This window comes from Eleutherodactylus coqui, chromosome 1, assembly GCF_035609145.1.
Source record: "Eleutherodactylus coqui strain aEleCoq1 chromosome 1, aEleCoq1.hap1, whole genome shotgun sequence".
NCBI lineage: Eukaryota > Metazoa > Chordata > Amphibia > Anura > Eleutherodactylidae > Eleutherodactylus > Eleutherodactylus coqui.
The window spans coordinates 462,656,126-462,672,692 of NC_089837.1; the positions used below are offsets into that span (position 1 = coordinate 462,656,126).

A 16,567-nucleotide genomic window follows, 5' to 3' on the forward strand; every position below is an offset into this window, starting at 1 on the left:
TGGTTGGACTCCTTTCCAAACAGTCTGTTTAATACTCCCTTTTCCTCATTGGGGGGCTTCTTGCTCTACGAACTTGGCGGCTGCAGTAAGGTGTCCACCATAGCAACCAAACATTGCATAATATTATAGCAACAACTGCTGCCTTGGTTACTTGCGTCTTAGAAGAATTAAAGGAGGCAAGATTGTTTACAAAAAGGAAGACATGTTTTATTCAGGTTTGTCAGTAAGATGCCTGAGATGCCAGGAGCCTGCGGTGTGGCACAAAACGGGCACTGTGGGTGCAACTATAGGTAGGTCAATGGTTAGGGTTGCCCTATTATTACTAATAGATCCTGAGTGACGTCGTGTGCCGGTCAGCACAGATATTTTATTGCATTGGCGGCTCCATTAAAGTTTTCGGATAGGAGAAGAATCTTTGTGGATCGCTAAGTAAGTTGATCGTTTTGAACGGGATGCACACCACAGCAATGCTTCTTGCTTCTGCCCCACACGACAGCTTCCTTAGGTCATCAATGAAAACAGTGTGTGCCCAGGTGCCAAATAACACGTGGCAGAATAGACAAGCGACGCTACTCGCCATGCTGCCAAGAATAAGACATGTATTGTAGATGCCCTGGATGATTTCAGCAGTGAAGTGCTAAATTACACATGGCGAGATCAAGGACATACATTGGAGGGGTTATTTACAACAGCTGAACACAGTGCAAACCAGGTCTGGATATATAGTACGTTATTGCTGATGATGACGCATGCAAAAATAAGGGAATAGTTCAAATAATACGAATTGGACGAGACGTTAAGTGATCGGGACAGTAGTCTTGGCATAAATGGACGGGTACCTAGTCTAAAAGTAAAAATGACACCACATGTATAGTATGAGTAAAAAGTGCACTTCTATCCTTGTATATAAGCTTATACAGTATTATTTCTAGAAGGAGGTGCAGCCAAAAAACTGCTTCCTTTAATGAGAAATGGCTTATAGTATATTTGCAGTGCTTATGTATCTAATGTACATACCTTGCATTCTGGTTTGGGAACCATTGTACTTCCAAAGAGAAAACAAAAATCAGTAAAGATTTAAGGAAATCACGTCATATATTTTTGCACTGTACCTACAAGCTGTAAATGACCCCATTACATCAATAATGACATCATTATATTATTTAATGGAAATCTTAGAGCTGAATATACCACTTTTTCAAAATGGACCTAAAGTGAGTCAAGTATTGGAAATATTGGAAACTGCTGCTCCCTAAGTCAGTGGTTGCCAAAATAAGACCTGTTACAGGAAGTGTGCACAACCTTTTCTGGGCCGGTAGCCACATGGAAACAGTCCCAATAAAACTGCAAGAGGTGTTACCTTCTTAGATATTTAGGCATATCAATAGTAGATGCCATTAATGTCTGATAGGTGCAGGTTCTTACCTATTGAGAGAATATAGTTCCCCTCTATTATAATCGCTCACAAGGTCCTCCTTCAGCGGAGAGGCCAATGAAGGACCTGGTGAATGGTCACTCAAAATTTCAGAAGTAAAGCGAGTGATTGACAGACAAATACGAGCATGTCTCCAGCAAATACTGAGGAAGGGGGCGTTCTAGCCCTGAAACACTTATTTATGCTGCATAATAGTTCCATAATAGTTCCACGTGTCTGTGCTTCTCTGAACAAGCTGCACCGACACCCAACTTGTAACCACTAATTGGCTTGGTCACATACGTTATCCTTGTAGATTAAGATGTTACTTGTGTTGGCTGCAACTGTTATAAGAACTTTAACCCTACTAAGGAAAAGGCAAAATGATCTGCCCACCTCTTCTTGGGGTTGTTCCACCCCTTTTTTTCTGTTGTTCCCCTATAACATAAGTTGTTTTTAATTTATTCAAGAGCCTACACACCGGCACTAGGACCCGTCCGATCCACTGCGATTTCTCCAGATAGAGTCTATGGTCAACCCACTCCATTCTGCAGCACCCAACATGGGTCAATAGACCCTGTTGTCCTGGTATATGAGGATCTCAGAGATGGCTACATAGTGCACCATTAGTACATCCCGGGCTATGTGCAACTCTTCTCTCTGTCACAGAAACTACACAGATAAGCATTACTGTGTCCAATAGGACGGTTCACACAAAATGGTATCATGGGCCACATGTGGCCGGGGGGCTTCAGGTTGTGTACCCATATGCTACAGGGAAAACTACTCTACTGTTCTGACACCACTAAAAAATGAACATTTGGGGGACATAAAAAGCTATTTTGATATTTTTATCCAAGTTGGGTCAATTTTGTAAAATATGTTAGCTTTTACCCAAGGTTTTATTTTAAAATTACTACTGGCTTCAGCTTTCACGAGGGTAGAGAAAGAGAAGGTGTGCACAAAAGAAAGCCATTGTTGCTACAGTCTTGGGGTACCCTACATAGATCAATGATTACGGACAACTAAAAATAGTTCCTCACAAGTGGCTTCTTAAAACCCAAGTGTCCTAAGGTAAGTCTGTCATCACCATTAGAGTAGATTCAACTCTGGAACTCAGGTCACAAGTGATTTACATGCAAGTTGGATGGGTGAATACATGTACAGATAACCCTTTGGAGAGGCATGAGCGTGATCAGAGCTTCTTGCTAAAACAAAAATAGGAGTTGAACACAAGTAAACTAATTAGAATTTATTAAGACAGCTATTTTATTTATATACATTTTCCAGAGGGTTACTATGATTGTGTGATGGTTCTGAAACTGTGAGCTCTTTGGCTTCTTAATGGCTGTGGGTCAATGGTCATCCAATGGCTTCCTCTTGTCCCTAGATTATTGCTACGTCTGTTTAATACTACTTGCTTTACGAGCAGCTTATACAGTAATTGCGTGCTTGCTTATTATATATGTCATTTAGGGTTTTGTTTTTTTAAGACTAATGCCACATTTCCACATTTCCTGCTGCTTATAGTCACTCACACAAGCAGATGGGACGTGGAGTACGAATACATAAATGCAAGTTATGGAGACGGAAATACATATGTAGCACAAAAACAATTGCATAGTCTTTAGGAGGAATTCATCTATCAAATAAATAAAACGATTGTCAAAGTACACAAGCCTCTTTCGTAGACGATAAACAGTTTGTGCAAGTAGTTTCAAAAGTGGTTAATGTACCTTATTCTAGAAACAAATGCACTGGGCAGTGAAAACACAAGGTTCCTAGCTCCATTCTGCAACCTAAAATATAAGGCAGGAGTTGTTCTGCTGTGCGGGGCATAAGCAAACGTAAGATGAGTGAGTTACGGTCCGAAGGATTCCCAACTGTGGGAAAATGCTATTGCACGTTCTATAATATCCATATGGTTTGTTTCTTGCCTGAACACTAAGGCTGCCCACAGGGGTGTAGCTAAAGGCTCATGGGCCTGGGAGCAAAAGTTTATCTTGGCCCCCCCCCCCCCAACTTCTCTTACAGAGGCGTAACTTGAAGCTCCTGGACCCCAATGCAAAGCCTGTAACAGGGCCCCCAACTATAATGCTTTATTCATAGTAGTGGGCTCCCTATATGGAGAAGAGAGGACTTATGGGCCCCCTAATGCTCCTGGGCCCGGCTGCAACCGCATCCCCTGTACCCTCTATAGTTACGCCAGCGGCTGCTCATATACACTAGAGAGCTGTCAGCCAAACGAGCATTCAGCAGACATCTACCTCGCCCAACAGCTCCATACCTGTGCACACTCGTCCGAATGTGCATGTGCTCTGAGTGGGAAGAGGGGAATAAGCCACTGCTAGATACTTTGGGCAATGGCTTATCTACCAAGAACAAAAGGATTGGGAAGTTGAAAACCAACATTCTTATTTCCCCAACATCTACCATCAGGGAAAATTCGGGAGGTTACCATACACATAATATGATTGTCTGGACCTACAGAAATGGGAGGTACAGTCAATATACATCTATGGCTACCTTAAGACAGTATTCACATCCTCATTTTGTCCTTATGTTCAGCATATACATTGGAAAACTATTCTATCATATATTTTCTTTCAGTTGGATTCAGGTTTAGTGTATATGTTGGGAGAATATCATGAAGTGTACCCCGAATGTGGGGGGGAAAAAGTGTGAACATAGTCTTATAGATGTTCTAATTTGGTGAACATACTCAATTTGCTGATTGCTCCAAACTACAACGGGTTTAATCTACTAGACATATTTTTTTGAAGGTTGATAGTTAAACAGTTCAGGAACAACAAAAATGTATCTATATATATAGAAACTGTTCTAGCTATGCCTGGTCCCCATAGGGGGCACATTGAAATAGAGAGAAGAAACATTTACAGTTCAAAGCAGGTTTAGGCAACATGTAGCTCTTCAGCTGGTGGGTAATGTAATCTTCCAGAATCCCCGGTCAACAAGAGCCTCACAACTCCAATGCAACTGGACAAGAACATGTTACCCATCTCTGATGTGGAAAGACTGCACCACTGAGATGTCGGAGATGGACAAATACAGATTTATGGCTAATTTCTTCAGTGTAGACACCCTGTGGTCCAAGTGGGAACTGCATAGGAAAGTCTCACTACTGGTGTACATTTACGGTATATAGATGATATTTTTTTTTCCCCCAGTGGTTAGAATACACCAAAATTCATCCATGTAGTGAAAACATAATGTGAGTTTGTGATTGTAAATCAAGAACATATGCTTTTCCCTGAAGTTATTGGAAAAAAAAGACATCTAACTGGAAAAAGTGAAACATAAGTGTACGAGAAGATTAGGCAGTTAAAAAAAGCAAATGGACGGTCAGACGTAATTACTGACTTCCTCCTTTTTGCAAAAGAAAGGGCTTCTTTAAACACAGCAGCATCAATATTCCCATCATACACTCCAGAAATAGCTTTTTATAGGACCCAGTGTTTCCTCTCAGTCACAGTCCACTGAGTTTTTTAGGTTGATCCACCAAGGACCAAAAAAAAATGCCAAAACTATTGCTATTCCCAGCTGTGCATCCATACAGTATATCACAAGCATCAGTCCCCTAAATAGACCCTGAGCCACCTGTCTCTTTCTAATGGCAGGTTTATTCACTGTTGCCAGCTCTTAACCCAGTCAGTCATAACCTCCAGAAATTCCACAGAGGCTCTTTTGCAGCTTGTGTCCTGGGAAAGCAGTGTCCATGATTTTGCAGAATGTTCCAGTTTCGATATATTTCGGAGGGAAGGGAAGATACTGAGCAAGAGGCAGCTGGTTAAATCCTGTCTTGGTTCTTCTTGTGCAGGCTTAAGTTCCAGTGGATTAGTGTTGCATTGTGAAGTTACACAACTTCTCCTCAATAAGGGGAGAAAAGGATAGTCCCATGTGCAGTTCTGATGGGCCCAGGAGCTGGTCGCAGTAAGTGGTGGGTCAACGGGGGAGCTTGTAGAAGAGGAGGATTGGCAGCTGGACGTAGGCTCAATGGAGAGGACACGGCAGCGGCTGCCATTGCAACTGCCAGAGGACTGGGAAGAAGACCTGCAGATAATGTTTTTGAAAAGTCCTTGGGGAACACCAGACTGGTCTAAAAATGAAAAACAAAAGAAGGGTCGTGTAAACACACTTTTTTTAAACAGATGCAACTATTGATAAAAGTCTACAGCAAAGACTTCCATTTACTGCTACTACTTACAGAGAGTGATAGACTGATAAGGTGCCCTATAACACTGTCTACACAATGCCAGGGTATAGGTCACTCAAGAATTTAGGGAATGTAGATGACCACTTCTATGGGCAATGCAATAGCTGCCATTAATGATTATCATGCGCAGGATTGGACTAAGTTATCCAATGTAAGGCAAAAGGATCCAGACAGGAATCGGTGAAATAATTAGCTTTATCCATATTTAAAATCTCCATTGGCGTAATAAGAAAAAGAATTGGGAATGCTTATGCATATAGACAGCTTTTGCATTCTTAATCATAGCTGGGTTGTTTTTTTCTTACATTGGATGCTATACATGTGGTTGGAATGGAATCCATGCACAGAGACCAGGTGTTGGGTGAGATGGTTGCCTTTGACCTCATTGGACAAAGTTACTATACCAGAAGATCCAAGTACTCTTATGGGGCCCAAGTTCTGATATAAGACCAGAGCTCGAACCACAAGAGGACCCATTAAGTGCAAGATCAGGAAACAAGCCCAGGTAAAATCTCTGCAGTACCATGACTTGCGGGATAATTGAGTGCTTCCATATGGGGAAAAAAGTTACAATGAATTTTAAGGCACTTGCAGAAAAACCTCAACAGGTCAGATTTTTTTGTTACTTTTTCAGGGTCAAAAACACTGAGGTCAAATCAAAATAGTGGGACATTTCTGCTATATGACTGGACTGTGGACTTTCGCAACTCAGAAAGACTTGAATAGAATATTAAATGAATTTGCAAGAGACGGTTATTCGGTATTTCAGTTCTAACTACTTTTTAAGGGTAATTTGCCTTTAACTGACTGCAAAGGTTTCTGCACTTAATGGGTTAATTTGAGCAAACGTACCGTAAGCTCCTGTAGAGTTTGCTGTTTCTTGTGCCTGCTTAGTAGAGGATTGGGCTTCCCTGATACTCCATCACGATGTCTACGGCTTGAGATGTGCTGATAGACAAAAAAAAAGGAAATTAACGTTTTATTTTTGACAGCAAACTAGTCATAACAATCACAGATTTTTTTTTTAAAGCGAGGACGTTGCATTTCATTTACGGAATATCTTTGGTTATAACTCTTTAGATATTTTTTTCCAATCGAACATCTTGGCTCTAAATATAAAAATTTGAGAAAACCAAATAAACATGTCGCTCCAACATCTTGTTTCCAGATTTACTCTATTTCACATATGCAATGTCTAATAAAAAAAACCATAATATTATATACAAAATCTATTATGTCTTCAACACTGAAAACAAAGGCAAAACCAAAAGGAGTATTGAAAGCTATGCTGGCTCCAAGAACGTATATAAGTAAAAATCCAGAATCCTCCGTATTTTAATCAAATATGTTTTATTGACTGAAAAATCCAAAAAGTCAGTGGTAAAGGCCCTTTTACATGCAAGGATTATCGCTTAAAAGCCATCTTTTGAGTGATAATCATTGCTTGTAAATGTGTGCATATCATGCACTTACCGGGAACTTTTCGTCCATCGCTGAGTTCAGCTCAGCTTAAAATCCGTTACCCCTGATAAAAGGGACCGCACACTGATAACATTGTGTCAGCAGCTCTCCTGCTGGAGAACAATAGCGGTGTATTTAGAGAACAGACCACCTGCTGTTCTCTAAATACATGCAAATGAAGCTAGTTATCTTCTAATGGGCTGATTAGCCCATTAGTAGCCAATGAAAAATGATCACTCAAAACTGTCAGCGATCATCTGCGTGTGTAAATGCTCCTTAAGTAAGTGCAACGCATTTTGGAGCTGATAATGCACCATTATCAAGCCCAAATCTTATGATATTTTTGCTTCAGTGTGTTTTTCTTGTATCGGTTTGTCTAATTGTTAACCCTTTGCAATCCAATTTTGGATTCAGGGTTTCCTATGGGGCTTTCTCTTTCTGCCATTATACAATGGCACCAGCTGCTGGCTAGAGCCAGTACTGCAACATGGGACATGCTGAAGTGGCCCCGACAACAGAGCAGCCAGTAATATACAGTAAGAATACCCTGCCGGACGTCTTCCGACATTGGAGCTGTACAGCCTTCAATGAGAATGTCTTCAGATGTCAGACAGTGGATTGGAAAGGATTAATACAGTTGTTGATCACCATACAGTTTGCATTATTGTCAGCAGCACATCCTTTATTTGCACAAGAAGATGTACTGCCAACAAACAATTTTCATGTCCACATAATCGATGAGATGCAATCAATGACTAAAGAGTGGCTGATCACTCAACATGTTTACAATGACCATGAAGGAGTATCTGTTCGGCTGATCATCAGTCCATGTGAAAGCGCCTTAACTGGAAGTAGTTCACATTGTCTGTCATTATCTGTTACAGATACAGTGCAGCCCAGTTCATAGTCACTGCTTCTACAAGCCTGCGAGTTCACATTGCACTTGCAACTCTTTCTCTCGTCCCTCTTACACAGTGCAGATGCTGTAATTACTAGCAGGTTTCTTCTACGGACACACTGACAGCTTGCTGTTAGGCCGCATTCACATCTGCATTTGGGCTCCAATTCAGGTTTCTGTTTTCCTCTTCTATTGTGGGAATGGCAAACACAATCCCTGCCAGAATCGATATGTCCTATTATGGAGTACAAACTCACCGAAAGAACACCATTGACTATAATGGGGTCCAGCTGGCTTTTGATTATGCCATTTCCATGCCACTCCGCACTATTTCATCTAGGGTTTTATGCACGATCTATGCTGGAGACTCCGAATGGAGCCTCTAGTGCAGATGTGAATGTGGTCTTAAATGTTTAGGTGACATATTCAAGTTCTCTTAGCTACAGTTCTCTCTCAGCAGGGTGGAAGTAAATGGCTGCATTAATGCAAGTGTCCTAGTACTCTCTCTTACATCTTTCCAACGTCACTGAAAACGTTGGGAATATAAGTTTATAACCACCTTTGATACCATTAAAAACGGAACGAATCTCAGAGGGGGTTTTTACATCAGTGGAGATTATGAGAAACCCAGAGCAGAGGTAACACGTTGGGCTGGTGGTGACCCCCTAACATCAATTTAGAGACCATAAAACTGGACTAATTGAGTATTTACTGTTATGCTCATCCCTTTCTGGTATTTATCTAAGTGCTATTAATCACAACATGTTTGTGCCCTCTTATCCTGTTCTGGAATTCGTTTCATGTTCAAATTAAGCACACCATGTTTGTGCCCTCCCATGTGATCATGTGTATATGTTTTTATATAAACATGTCTTTAGATCTGTTCCATTATGCCTGAGGAAAAGAATTAAATATAGTGATATTTATTTTATATTTACCTGCTTGAGCTGCCCTTCAGAAGTGACTCTAACGTTACAGATCTCACAGTGAAAAGTTCTTTCCTGGGTATTGGAGTCTGGAGGTCCAGTTGACCCATTTGTCAGTCCTCCAAGTCGTGGATAAGCCTTTATTGGACCAAGACCACTTCGAGCTTCTAGGATAGTTTTGTGCTTTGTACCTAGCACCATAACGAATAACACAAAATGTATTAGAATACGCTAAGAAGCAAGTATACAGTCCTACAGAGGACTGTGTTGCTTGATATCATCTTGAACTTGAATACTGACCTTTGTTATGAGCCTCCAGTTGTGACAAAGAGTTTACTGATACTTTGCAGAGGGCACAATATAGCAACTTTTTGGCTTTATCATCACTCTCTGTAGTTGTACTTGTTCCACCATTCATGGGAGTAGTAGAAGAAAGTGATTTTGTGTCACTAACGGTTGTCTCAGATGGGGGCTGTGAATACTCAGGTACTGCAGAAACAGTGCTTTCATGTGTGATCATGGTCTCTGGACTCTCTGCCGCAAGTAACTCTGTACTGTCCATCCCTTGTTGATCTAATATAGAAAGGAACACAAACCAACATGGTCTTAAAATGGGTGCAAAATGTTCAGTTGGTCAAAAAGCATTGCTAGAATCATAATTCTCATTTGCATGAGTTGAAACTAGGTAAGAGTTAAAATAAATCTGATGAAGACCCAAAAAGAAGACGGGAACTTCTGAATAAGTAGCATTCATTTAGTCCCTCGCAAGGGAAAACTGACTTGAAATTCATAAGTTTTGTTGGCAGTGACAACATATGTATCTGTTATTCTTATTTGACACATTTTTGGGATCATCATTTTTCTTTTTGTAATCCGTGCGAAAAAGACGAATAAATAGGATCAATGAGTTCAGTGGAAATGTGGAGGAGTGCTCCTGAAAAGAAGGAGCTCAAGATACATTTTTTTTGTAATGAAAGGTATTCCAGGCATAGACTAACATTTTAAAATCTAATGTACATCATCACAATCAGAGGCGTAACTTGAAGCTCCTGGGCCCCAATACAAAATCTGTAACAGGGCCCCCAACTATAATGCTTTATTCATAGTACTGGGCTCCCTATACGGAGAAGAGAGGCCTTATGGGCGCTCTAAGGCTCCTGGGCCCGGGTGCAACCGCATCCCCTGCATCCTCTATAGTTACGCCCTTGATCACAATAAGTCATTTTGTAATAGGCTCACTGTACCCGGTCTAGCTACTTTCTTTATTTTCTATTTAAGTCACGTGACCCTCCGCCTGAAAAATATCTCTGCTTCCTTTGACATCTTATCTGCCTTTGCTACTTCCTCCCCTATCCATAGCCTGCAACTTCCTGTGAGCAGTGCATGATGGGAGGAGAGGAGTGGAAGCACTGTGCTGTATTGCTTGTGTGCAGTTCAGAGTGCCGGAACATAGTAACATAGTATGTTAGGCTGAATGAAGATAATGTCCATCTGGTTTAGTCTGTTTCAACCTCCTTGTTGATCCAGAGGAAGGCAAAAACCTCTAGAGCAGAAGCCAATTAGCCCATTCGGGGGGAAAATTTCCTTCCTGACTCCCTAATGGTAGTCAGAATAATCCTTGGATTAACTTCTGATAGTTCCTACCTGTATGTAAGACCCAGATTAACAACCCTGCTGGTCACCAAAATGTCTATATCCTGTAATATTGTAGTGCTCTAGAAAGACATCTAGTCCCCTCTTAAACATCTCTATGGCTTTTACCATCACCACATCCTCAGGCAGAGTTCCACAGTCTCACTGCTCTTACAGTAAAGAACCCCATTCTGTTTTGGTGATGAAATCTGCCTTCTTCTAGGCGTAGAGGATGCCCTCTTGTTGCTGTCGCAGACCTGGGAATAAGCAGATCATGGGAGAGATCCTTGTATTGTCCCCTAATGTATTTAGACAGATCCTGTCTGTCTGCTTAAGCAGCTTTCACGGGCCTTTTTGGTGACAGGGAGGTTGGTGCTGGTAAGTTGTAGGACCTGTATGCTGTGGGCGGAGCTACAGTGCTGGCCAGTAACCAAGCTCTATGCATGCTGGGAGTTATAGGTAACAGTCTGCTGCTGTGTTTACTGCAGAAGTGATGCCTGCGGCAGATCGGTGGCTGTTAAGAACGAAGAAGAGATTCCAGAGCGGCAGATAAAAAGTAAAAGTTGCTGTATCTCCTAGATTTCTGCATTTTCAGAATTTCCATTTTGTCCCCAGAAAACCCCTTTAAATAAGACATTATAAATGGTGTTTGTGGACATGCTATGTTCAGAGAGCGAGACAGTGATAATGTTTATAATTGTTGCTATGTGACTAAGTGAATCTGGTTTCAAGTCTGTTGGCTGCATTGTGGGGCGTGTATATTTTATGGACGCGGGGAGTCATACTTGAGAGTACAAAACAGAACTCAAGTGCATGAGACAAAACTAACATATGATGTTAGATATTAATTCAACCCAAAAGAGTGATGCTCTAATAAAATATTTTTGTCAGTGTGAATTGCTGATTCCTATAACAACCGGGTAATAGTTGACAAAACTAGAAAAAAAAACCTTATTCACGGGTTTCGCAAATAAAAAGCTGCCTGATAGGTTGCTTCACATGACGACAACTACCATACAGCAATACCTCCTCTGAGCCAAGCAATGTAGAAGGGACAGAGAGAAAGACATAATTGTCCAAATAATGACCACTTCACCCATAGGGCCGCTTCAGATGACCGGCGTGCAATTGCACATGCCTCAGTGCAACATATTTGCGCAGTGAACGAGGTTTGATGACGTAGATTTGCGTGTGCATTGGCGAATCATACTGTACTTTTTGCACACATAGGGTCAGTTCGCATGCGTGTAAGACACACCCCATTTGTGATATAAAAAGCTATTTAGCTCAGTGAGGTCTAGATGTGTTTTTTTTTTTTCACAGAATTGCGCATTTGTGTGAATATTGAGTGTCTATTTGTATACCTCCCATAGACTTCTATGGGGCCCTTGGCGCACAAATCTAGTTAGTCTGAAACTGCTCTTAAAGTGATTGTACAGGACTAGAAAAACATGGCTGCTTTTGTCCAGAAACACCACCATATCTGGCCATAGCTTGGGTCTGGTATGGCCTATCAAGTCCATTGAGGTTGTTAAGAGTGGCAGGAACATAACTTTAATGTGCACAGAGCATGCGGTTGCACAAAGGCCCATATGCCGTAGAGGGCCCTTAACGTCTCTCTTCCACTTAAAAGGATACCAGTACTGCAAATGAAGCATTACTATTGGGGGCTCTGTTACTGGTTTTGTATTAGCGCCCCACAGCTTCAAGTTATATCTTTGAAGAGTGGCATTATTTTGCAAGAAAACAGGCATGTTTTTCTAATCTATACTACTCGCAGATTTCTCCTCTGCAGGCTCCTTTTGTAATTGTCAGTTTTCCTTGAGCTGGTGGTTGGGGACTAGCTGCTGTGATATCTCCCACATACAGCACACATAGAAAGAAGGATATTCTGCTCCACTAACTCTCTGTAGCACACATGCAGAAACAGAAGCCACATGGAGGACGTTATACAGCATTACTGAGTAGTGTAGCCGTGAATCTAGCACTGGGGTGAAATAAAACACTTACTAGAAGAAGCAATAGCATCTCGGTGTGTCTATGCCTCTCTCTTCCTGTGGGTGCTCTTTCCTTCTCCCTCTCCTCTCTACACACTTCTATGGGCAGCAGTTATAACCTGAGCTCTCCGTGAGCGGATACTCAATATTCCTTACTACTTTACTGAAAAAGGAATTTTACCACTGGATTGGAAGTGAGTGTTCGGTGCAATAGGTGGGGGAGGAGGAAAGAGGCTGACAAGTGGAAAAAAGAATCATTTGCCTATAAAAAGCTATATTACAACATTTCTTATCAACGCTTGTACTTTTGATTTATGGCAGAAGTTGAAACATAGGTTACACTTTCATTTGGAACAGATATGGAGATTAATATCAGAAAATAGAAGTTCACACTGCCCTAAAATAGTAGGAAAATAATCAGTTTTTGAAGAAAAAAAAGTTTGCACATAAAAATGACAATGTTAAAAGGTGACCAAGTCAGGAGAAGATACTGGAGTATGGGTGCGAATGAAAGCATATGAAAAGAGAAAAAAGTTTGGTGCCGTGTTACCAGTAGGACAAAATGTGATTGCTTCTCCGTAAGTGAAATAAAGTAATTTTGTAGATATGATAACTGTTAATAGCTAACAAAAAGAAATGACAAAGAGGCCTAGGGGTCTCCAAAGCTTGCTTGTAATATCATTTCTTTGTGTTAGGGCTCATTCACACAAGCGTCAACATCATGTAGAAGATAGCCGCGCAAAAAATCACGGCTAACTCACCAAAAAATTGCGTGAATGGACGATTTTCCTTCATGACTGTAAAAGTCAGCCATTCACACGCTGCGGAGCAGCGTGTTGCAGAAAAAATATACTGCAGCTCCGGTAAAACTCCCTTCATCTCCATGGTGGGGCTTCCCGTCATCTCTCTCTCTGCAGTGAAGGGAAGCCCCAGTGGGGATGGAGGGGTTCCCCTGCAGGGGAGAACAAGGGAATCCCCCGCAGCAGGGACGGAGGGGTTCAAGGGCTTTCTCCTGCAGGGAGAACAAGGGAATCGCCTGCATCCCAGCTGCGAGGCAATCTCTTATTCTCCCTTTACCGGCCAGCTCGCATAGTCTCTCATAGGAGTTTATGGACACTCCTGCGCTTTGCGCACCAAAGATAGGTCAAGACCTATATTTTCATGCAGCAGGGAATTTCAGTCGCTGAATTTCAGTCTCTGATGTTCTATCATTTTAAGTGCAATTTTTTTTGCGCGGCTACAATTCTTTCGTCTGAACATTTCCATGGGAAACCATTGGAACTAACAGCCACATTTTTTTGCATGTGTACGTTAGCTGCACAAATTCCCTTGTGAGAATGAGCCCTTAGCCATTAAAAGTTACTATATCTAATGGATTACTTTGCTTCTCTTAGACCAGCATCACGCGGGTGTATTTATGCATGCAAAAGTTGCATACGCAATATGCAGAGAAAAGAACCCATTGCTCATATTATTCCTGCACCTTTCGGTTGCGCAAAAAAAACCAAAACACAGCATAATGTATTTTCCTACACATTTATGCACCAAAGTCTTCATAGAAGACAATGGGGATGCAAAATATGCTGGGAGATGAATGAAACCTTACGGAATTGCGCAGGAAAAAGAACACATCTGTAACCCATTAGGACTAATTAGCCAGTTCATTTGGTGAATATATTATATGCCTTGCACATAGAAAAAGTACAGTAAAATATGCCAATGCACATGCAAAAAATATTGTTCATTCTGCAAAAACATTCAGTGCTCATGCACGCGCAAATATGCCTACGCCTGTGTAACACCGGCCTTACTGAGAGCAATCACATTTTGAAAGCACATAAAGAACATCACAAAATACCAACCCTAACAATATGCTATGTGACAGAGATAAACGTTGTACAGGCATGCTCACACCTACCATTTTTGGCAGCCGGATGCCACATCTTATACTACAATCCTGTTATCACAACACGATGAAAAGCCAAAGAGCTTGTGGCATGTTCTACCATTCTGAGGAGCGGGTGACATTAATCAAACCTCACGGTAAAGTGGAGATAGAGAAGTGACTCTCAGTACAGAGTTAATATATACTGCCGGTAGTCCTCCATGTGGGTGAAGATGTCCGCCTGCCCCAGCATTAAAGATAATTCTCCTGCCGCCTTATCTCCATAAAGAGGTCTTCTGCAGCTTAGTAGACATGGTCAGTCTATCAGCTCGAGAAATGGTCTTTTACCATGTGTGCAAGTCTCTAGCAAGAAGGAAGGGCCCGCTAAGCAAAACCATGTGAGTGAGCGCAGAGCGGAGAAATGCTATGAGCATCACGATCATTTACATGTAGTGAGCCAACATATTAAAGCCTTCACTAGGAAAACAATAAAATGACAGCAGTGATTTATCCCACTATTGGAAGCACGGACGGTCCCGCTCGAAGGAAACTTTCCAGGTTACAAAACTCCGGTAAAAATAGCATCATCTCAACTTGGAAGAAAAGAAACTTGGCTTTCAAAGCATTTTTATTGTTTGATATCTCTGCTATTTTTGCTCTGCTTTTCAAACAGGGCATTTTGATATATAGGTCCCCAGTATGTGTTAAGGCACAAAGACGTGGTCTGAATAGACATCACACAGCGAGACTTCAATGTGCAAGGGTGGATGTGAGAAATAAGGAGGGCGTGCTGTGACCAGAATGGGATTCCTAAATCTACATCCAACCCCAACACCGTGCGATGCCTCGTACTGAGCTCATCTCCTCCATCGTGACATTTACGGTATATAGGGCAATCAACCAACTTTATAGAATGACAAAAGAACGTCCAAAACTAATAGCTCATTCGCCATCTGTCTAATGTCAGGGTGCAGTCTGCTCTTCAGAAATAAATGGCACAAGGAAAGCTAAGCAGTAATAAGCTCCAAACATAATATATAATACAACTCAATTCATCCAGGGAACCGTATGAGGTGTTACTCAAATGGGGAATTGTTTTGTAAAAATGAGAGATGTTAGGGCGTAATATAGGAGTCAGTCGGTTAATCTTGGTATGCAATGTTAGAAGGGTATTCGGGGTGTAAGAGGGTGTTGTAATGATTGTTACTCTGTTGCGTTTGGTTGTGTCACGTGTTTAGTTTAATTCTGTGTTCCCTGAGTGCTGGCAAGGGCAACCCGTGCCTGGGGCAACATGCCAATTTTTTTGCCGTCACACTGGTAACCAGTGTGTGGTATGTAGGAGAGGGCGGTGCCCACCCTTGAAGTAGTGAAGAGATAGTGAAACTGAAAGCAGACCAGAGAAAGCCTAGTGCCTGAGCATAAGGTTTGAGCCTAGGGCCGGTTTCACATCTGCAACGGAACCTCCTTCCCTTCTTCTGTCCCGAAAAACAGGCAGCGGGGTGGAAAGCAGACAGGCCTCATTATAGTCAATGGGGTCAGCCCAGCACTGTTTAGTTCCATCCACAGTTGGAACCGTTCGGACCTGAACAAAGCAGGAAAGTGGAATCCCTGAAGCAGGTGTGAAAGCTCCCTTAGGCAGTGAGAAAGGAACAGGGAAGCATCAAAGAAGGGCACAGATTGGCACCTAGGGAGAAAGCAAGCTTTCCACATGGAATTAATTGCAAGATGGGTGCATGCCTTGTTCATTCCCATGCTTCCGATGCTGAGGAACCGGAGCTGGGCTGAGGATGTAGATATAGAGTTTCCTCTGGAGAACCTTGACGACCAGATTTCAGGTAGGCTCCTGCCCCCCAAAGACTACACCATCTGCATGCCAATTCGGGTGAGCTGAACCCTGCTCTGTGCCAGCTCCCACATGGGCACAGACTAACATTAAAATCTAATATACACCATCACAATAAGTCATTTTGTAATAGGTTCACTGTACCCGGTCTAGCTACTTTTTTCATTTTCTATGTGTCACGTGACCCTTCATCTGAAAAATATCACTACTTCCTCTGACATCTTCTTCGCACTTGCTACTGCCTCCCCCATCCATAACCTCAAACTTCCTGCGAGCA

At 41.9% G+C, this 16,567-nt stretch overlaps 1 protein-coding gene across 4 annotated transcripts in view; it reads right to left on the minus strand.

The window, feature by feature from the left end:
- Window positions 1-182: 182 nt before the first annotated feature.
- The window catches only part of ZNF385A (zinc finger protein 385A), a 354,552-nt gene continuing 338,167 nt past the window's right edge, over window positions 183-16,567 (minus strand). For all 4 annotated transcript variants that reach the window (XM_066584303.1, XM_066584302.1, XM_066584304.1 and 1 more), the window contains 4 exons: window positions 9,234-9,506; window positions 8,946-9,124; window positions 6,501-6,596; window positions 183-5,531 (listed from right to left, as the gene is read on the minus strand). In XM_066584303.1, the coding sequence (XP_066440400.1) occupies window positions 5,304-5,531; window positions 6,501-6,596; window positions 8,946-9,124; window positions 9,234-9,506 (776 nt within the window). In that variant the 3' untranslated portion in view covers window positions 183-5,303. The remainder of the gene's footprint in view (window positions 5,532-6,500; window positions 6,597-8,945; window positions 9,125-9,233; window positions 9,507-16,567) is intronic.